This window comes from Triticum urartu, unplaced genomic scaffold, assembly GCF_003073215.2.
Source record: "Triticum urartu cultivar G1812 unplaced genomic scaffold, Tu2.1 TuUngrouped_contig_6456, whole genome shotgun sequence".
Lineage (NCBI taxonomy): Eukaryota > Viridiplantae > Streptophyta > Magnoliopsida > Poales > Poaceae > Triticum > Triticum urartu.
In genome coordinates, this window is record NW_024117220.1 from 1 (window position 1) to 7,010 (window position 7,010).

A 7,010-nucleotide genomic window follows, 5' to 3' on the forward strand; every position below is an offset into this window, starting at 1 on the left:
CGCGGCCGAGCTGACGAGCCCCAGCCCCAGTGGGGATCATGGCCGGGGTTGGGTTGGGAATCATGGCTCCGCCCCTCGAAAGGCCGGCATCTTTTATCCCGTTCCCATTGTTGGCAAGGGAAGGGGAAGGGAGGGAGGTGAGGACTGAGAAGAAGCGCGCAGCAAAAGGCGCTCGCACACCGGGCGTATCATTGCCCTCTACTCTACTCTACTCTACTGCCCCGGCCAGGCCCATCCTACCGCCCTCTACTCTGCGTACGCCGTACCACCACCTCACCGCGCACCACTGCTTGTACCGCGGCGCGGGGGAGGCGCCTCCTCCGCGCGTGCTCCCGGGCCTAGCACAGCTCCACCGCTTTGCTTTGCCTCGCCTTTATCAGAGGCAGAGCGCCCCCTCCCCCTCCCCTCCCCCTGCCGCCGCGCATTTGCCACTCGCCTGCTCGCTCGCCCCCTCCCCCTCCTCCTTGCTCTTCGTACTCGCTCCGGCACTTGCGCTCGGGGGTCTTCTTCTCCTTCATCCCCGGAGTCATTGCTGAGTCGCCGCTCCCCGCCTGCCGCACAAGGTTGCTAGGTACGTACGTACGTTCTTGGCTTCCTCTTGCCCACTTTTCGATCAACTCCTCGTTGCTTACCCGATCACCATTTTTAATCACCACTGCTTGCTAGTACTACTTGGCAGTAGCACCAGCTTAGCTTACAGTGCCGCCGGCGGTTTCTGGCTCTGCTCGCTTTGGTGGCGCCAGGCGCGCGGCATTGCCCTTCTCGACACGGCCCGGGGTGAACTGACTCCATGGGGTTCCGTTTCGTCGTCTTCAGGCTCCCTTCTTGTGAGACGCCTCGCCTGGGCACCGGACTAGCTCCAGCGATCCTAGAGAGAGAGAGAGAGAGAGAGAGAGAGAGAGTGGGGCGTTCTTGCTACCCCACCCCACGCCCCAGGCCCCTTGGCGAGCTCACGGGACGGGGGACGGCGGCCGAGCATTCCGCCGAGCACCATCTACAAGCATAGCAAGATTCCCGGCGCCATTTTGCTCTGCGCCTAGCTCCAGCCCCTGTCGGCTCTCGGCTCTCGCGTCGCGTGAATGAAGACACAAAAGCCGCCTTCTTTCTCGGGAAAGTGAGGGAGGCGGGTTTTTAGCCAGCCATGCGGACCCAGCCCGAGCTCTCTCTCTCTAGCTTGCTGCTAGCTCGCCATTCCAAACGCAATTTTTGGGGGCCTTCTTGTTCCCCTTTTGCCTACTTAATCCTGCCTGCTTCCTTGCTTGCTCACACACACTGCGCTGTTACTGATATGCATCCTCTGCTTCTCTTGCCAATGACGCCATCGCAGTTGCAGGCACTCTGCTTTCCGAGAAGCTCTCGCTGACTGACCATCGATCAATGGCGAAGCACGGTTAAGCCGCTCCCTCAGCATTCGTGCATCCGCCTGCAGCTCGACCTCGACTCAGCGGCGGTTCTTCAGCCTCGTCGGCCCTCTGTTGGATTTCGTTGGGGGGCAGATGGCGGCGGCCTCGCAGGAGAAGCAGCAGCAGCTGCCGACGTTTGGCGGGCGGAGGCGCCAAGAAGGTGATCAACTCGGAGCTCTGGCACGCCTGCGCCGGCCCGCTCGTCTGCCTGCCGCAGCGCGGGAGCCTCGTCTACTACTTCCCCCAAGGCCACAGCGAGCAGGTGCGTCTCAATCCTTCTTCTCCACGAACAGTCCTGCTCTGTTCATCTGGTTTAGATCACTTGACTCAATCCATGGAATGCTCAAGTTTTTCTTGATCTGGCAGGTTGCGGCGACCACCAAGAAGACGCCCAACTCCCGCATCCCCAACTACCCGAGCCTGCCGTCGCAGCTGCTGTGCCAAGTCCACAACATCACCATGCATGTAGGTGCACATGGTTCATCTTCAGGTTCAGGTGTAATAGGGGTTAGTGGCCTCATGCATTAACCACTTAGCCCTGATGAATGCTTGGGTTCTTGTCTTCCACAGGCCGACAAGGACACCGATGAGGTCTACGCACAGATGACTTTGCAACCAGTGAACTCTGTAAGTACTGTCGGAAATGGAGCTTGGTGAAAAATTCAGAACATGCTGTATTTTATCCACAGTGTTCACTGAAAGTGTAATAAAACTGTCACCTGATTCGAAGATTCTGTCAATTTCAGGAAACCGACGTGTTCCCCATCCCGTCTCTCGGCAGCTATGCCAAGAGCAAGCATCCAGCTGAGTACTTCTGCAAGAATTTGACCGCGAGCGACACGAGCACGCATGGCGGTTTCTCGGTGCCGCGAAGAGCTGCAGAGAAGCTGTTCCCACAGCTGGTATGTCAGCCTTCTGTCCACATTTTCATTATATACTTGGTTACTCTTTGTGAATGCCTCAGTTCATGCATAGGTTATGTCTTTGGGCTTGCAGGATTACTCGATGCAACCTCCGAATCAGGAGCTTATCGTCCGGGATTTGCATGATAACATGTGGACGTTTCGTCACATTTATCGTGGTAGGGTCGAATACTGTTTGACTTGTTTTAACTTGTTCATTCATTCAAGGGTACATAATTTGGGTGTCCTGGGTCCCTGTCTTCTAAAAGTTTCTTCATTTGGTGCTACTTACAGGACAGCCGAAGCGACATCTTCTAACGACTGGATGGAGTCTGTTTGTCGGCGCGAAACGGCTTAAAGCAGGGGATTCTGTCTTATTTATCAGGTATATATATGGACCCAACTTGCATGATATATACTACTACTGTGTATGTTTGGGATCTTAACCGAATGCATCTTGCAATACGGCATCTGAAAAGGTTCAGACTATGGTATTTGTCTGAACTCTTGATTATTGGATGGAATGAACCATATGGATTATGGAGACAATTCCTGCATTCAATTGCCGTCATATTTAGGGGATACAAAGTTGGTTACAGTGTAGAGTCAATCTCAAATTATGTCCATGTTATTAAGATGTAACAAATGTACTACAGTATAATCCATTGCTTGGTCTTTCTACTATCTGTTTACAGACATATCCAACAACTCAATTTTTTCATGCAGCCGTAGCTGTACTTAACATACACATTTAAGCTACCCTGATTAGTGCTATAATGCTATGTGACACAGACACGTGGAAACAACTTGTATTACCTAAAAGATTTCCACTCGGTGAATTTGTGAGAATCAAACGTCCCTTCCTGACAAAAGTTACTGGTTTCAGGGATGAGAAGTCACAACTACTTGTGGGTGTTAGGCGTGCCACCAATCAGCAAACGGCATTGTCATCATCGGTTCTGTCCACTGATAGTATGCACATAGGTGTTCTGGCTGCTGCAGCTCATGCTGCATCAAGTGGTAGTTCATTTACCATTTACTACAATCCTAGGTACAAATCTTTCTCCATCTCCATTTTGCCTGCCAGTTCATATGGTTTACTGGTGGCATATTTAACATACATTCACTCTTGAAATCTCTTCAGGACGAGCCCATCGCCGTTTGTGGTTCCTGTAGCAAGGTACAATAAGGCCAACTATATCCAGCAATCTGTTGGCATGAGAATGGCTATGATGTTTGAGACAGAGGAGTCAAGCAAGCGCAGGTCCGCCCACTAACTAGAACTAAATACTCTGTCATAGGCAGATAGCATTTTTTTTTCTGCTTTTGATTTGATGCTCTGTATTCTTCTCCAGTAAACTGCAACTGATGTTAGAAGGCAATATAAACTGTTATGCTTTCAAGTTTAAATTACTTGTTCTGCAAATCTTTTTCACCTTCATCTTTGAGAAAAATGACCATATCAAAGCCACATCTACAATAGTGAGTGGTAGTATAATGCAATATACTATTCAAGTATGAAGGTTTAGCACCATCTTTCAATGTGTATGCCCGGTGAAGTTGTTCTGCATCATATCTGAATAAAATTTGATCTGTTTGACAGATACACTGGTACAATTGTGGGAGTTAGCGACTCTGATCCGATGAGATGGCCCAACTCCAAATGGCGCAACTTGCAGGTGCCTTGCTTTCCTTCCATAAAACTTGAACGAACCTGCCTATCATCATTTGGCCCTCCTAATATTACTTTGCATCAACAGATTGAATGGGATGAACATGGATACGGAGAAAGACCCGAGCGTGTGAGCATATGGGACATTGAAACTCCGGAGAACACTATAGTGTTCCCTTCTGCATCATTGAATTCGAAGCGACAATGCCTGCCTGGTTATGGAGGTACTTCTCAACCATGCTTTATTACTTGCAGTACCTGGGGTAGTGACCGAGTCTGCAAATATTTGTTCTATCATTTCATAAGTTGGAAACTAACTCTTTTTGTTTTTACTTGCAGTGCCTGGGCTAGATATTGCATCTGTAAATATGTCACCATTTCAGAGGGCACCTGGAAATCCTTATGGTAACTTGCAGCACATGCCCGCCGTTGGATCAGAATTGGCTATGATGATGTTTCTGAATCAATCTGGCCAAAACATAGGGACTCCACTCAGTTGTCACCAGTCCTCTTATTCTAGTATTATTCAAAATGTCAAGCAAAACTACATGCCTCCTTCAACATTTGGTCATCCCATTGGTTCAATAAAGCCAGAAAGCATGCCTTCCAATGAAGTCCAGCAGCAGCAGCAGTTGCATGCTCCTAAGATGCAGAGAGGCGACTCAGAAAGCTGTGAAGTTCATCCTGCCACTGATTCAGTTTCTGCGTCGGAGCTACATGTTGCAGGAAGAGAGCCAAGAAACACAGATAAATATCCAAGTCAAAGCATTTCAGAGCAAAATGGCAAGGGTGAGCCTAGAGTCAAGCCTCGGAGGAGCAAGAAAGGTTCATCTCGCAAAACCATTTCAGAGAATTCTGAACTTTCTTCGGCACCTTCACGGATTTGCGATGACCAACTGCATGTTTCAGAAGCAGAACTAATCAGTTGTGACACCAAAAATGTTAACTGTGGTAACAATGAAGGTTCATCTGGTGCACTTACTCATGGTGATTTTGCTGGACAGCTGCAGTGTCAGCAGGTCGAACAAAATGAGCTGGTGTCACCACCAAAGTTGGAATCATCAATATCACCTGATGGAGGGAAGTCAGTCAACTCATTTCCCAACCAGGCGTCTTTTTCGCAGTTCTTCGATGGTCTGGATTGGATGGTTCAGCCTCCCTATTACCAAGACTCCAATGGCATTCAGTCAGTTAGTGCATCAGAGAACATCTTCAGTCCATCTGCTAATATGGCTTCCACAATAAATACTGATACTCTAGAAACTTTTCAGAACTCTTGCCTCTCAGACTGCTTCCCAAATTCCATACAAGACTTCGTCGGCAGCCCGGATCTGCATTCGCTAACATTTCTGTCACCTGAGATGCAAAATCTGGATGTGCGCCACGACGGAAGCAACGTACCGAGCACATCCAACTCATATGTACAAATGAGCTTCTCTGAAGATGATAGTGGAAATCACATGGAATCCATGCAAAGAGGAATGAATAACATCTCCTCATGCTCTCAACCGCAGACTACCGAGGGCTTCAATCTGGGGATGTACTCAAAGTTGCCAAGTTTGAAGGAGTCTCAAGTTCTGTCTCTGCCAGAGATCCATAACAGTTCCAGGGGGACATCGTCTTGCAGCATGGATGCGGCAGAGTACAGCATCGACCGAAATGCGAAGCCGATGAAACCACCGGTGCGGACATATACAAAGGTATGGTACTACAACACTGCCAAGTAGGCAGCATTTGCTGAAAGCTCTCTGATAATGAGATAGTAACTTCAAACTTTTGCTTATGCTAATAATGTTATCTTGTAATCCATGACAAACAGGTTCAAAAGCTAGGATCTGTTGGAAGATCTATTGACGTGACACGGTATAGAGATTACCGTGAGCTGAGATCAGCCATCGCCTCCATGTTTGGACTCCAGGGGAAGCTTGAGCACCCTGCTAGTTCAGACTGGAAGCTCGTGTACGTCGACTATGAAAACGATGTGCTTCTTGTCGGGGATGATCCATGGGAGTAAGTATCTGCAGCTCTGTTTCTTGACAAAATGCAGCATAACACATCCATTGGGTTAACCCATGTCCTAATGTAGTACAGTTATTAGAAATTCTTCACTCACTCACTCACTCACTGACCATATTGTGCTTCTCTGAATCTTGGCAGGGAATTCATCAACTGCGTCCGATGCATCCGGATCCTCTCACCTTCGGAAGTACAACAGATGAGCGAGAACGGCATGCAAGTCTTGAACGACTGCATCCAAGCAGACCAGTAGGCCATTTCACAGATCAGGATGCGACTGCAAAATCAAAATAAAGCAGAGAGCAGGATTTAAGCTAGATTGCTGTTCTGAACACAGTAGCACCTTCCTTAGTTGACTGTAGGCTGATTTTTCTGACGGTGTATTTTGGTAGGGGATTTAGATTTACCAGCGTTTTGTGTGGTGTTATCATCTTTCCCAAATGCTGAAGAACCCCCAGGCAGTTTGCTGTGTGATTGCTACTTGCGGTGCTTGTTTGCCATGATGAGCTTTGTCGAGAGAGCCTGATGTCTCAACACTAGTGTAAATGTTAGAGCAGTTGGATTCGGTTTTGTTACAATTTTAGATTTATTTATTACTTACTCTGGTTTCACTGATGTGGATCTTGGTTGGCAATGGTGGATCTTGGTTGACAAATGCTATGCAAATAGGGCTTTTTTCTCGTACCTGGATCTGGATCTGGCGCTACATTCTTTCTCGTCGCCTCATGTGTCGTTTTCGTCGGTACTTCCTCCGTTCGAAAATATTTGTCGGACAAATGAATGTATCTAGACGTAGAGAGTATAAAAATCCAGAATGTTTTTGTTCCCAAAATTGGTCAGGCAGACAGTTTAAGGTTGAGGTTGAGGTTGAGGTTGGGGTTGGGGTCAAGCCTCCTCCTGCTATGCTATAATAATGGGCACGGCAACCCTGACGACAGACCAAGAAGAGCTTCAGAAACGGAAACCGAAATCCAAACCCCCGACCCACCCAAGCGTCTCAGCTCCTCTGCCGCAGCG

The 7,010-nt window shown here is 48.5% G+C and overlaps 1 protein-coding gene across 1 annotated transcript; it reads left to right on the top strand.

Annotated features, from left to right (window-relative positions):
* The first annotated feature begins 106 nt into the window (after positions 1–106).
* Positions 107–6,627, top strand: LOC125530638 (auxin response factor 11-like). Its single transcript, XM_048695024.1, is given in 15 exon segments — positions 107–571; positions 1,328–1,543; positions 1,545–1,665; positions 1,770–1,868; positions 1,974–2,030; positions 2,150–2,305; positions 2,400–2,484; positions 2,600–2,690; positions 3,192–3,356; positions 3,450–3,569; positions 3,909–3,984; positions 4,066–4,201; positions 4,317–5,677; positions 5,797–5,987; positions 6,135–6,627. Coding segments are annotated over 14 exon segments (2,817 nt in total). The 5' UTR covers positions 107–571; positions 1,328–1,496; the 3' UTR covers positions 6,247–6,627.
* The last annotated feature ends 383 nt before the right edge of the window (positions 6,628–7,010 follow it).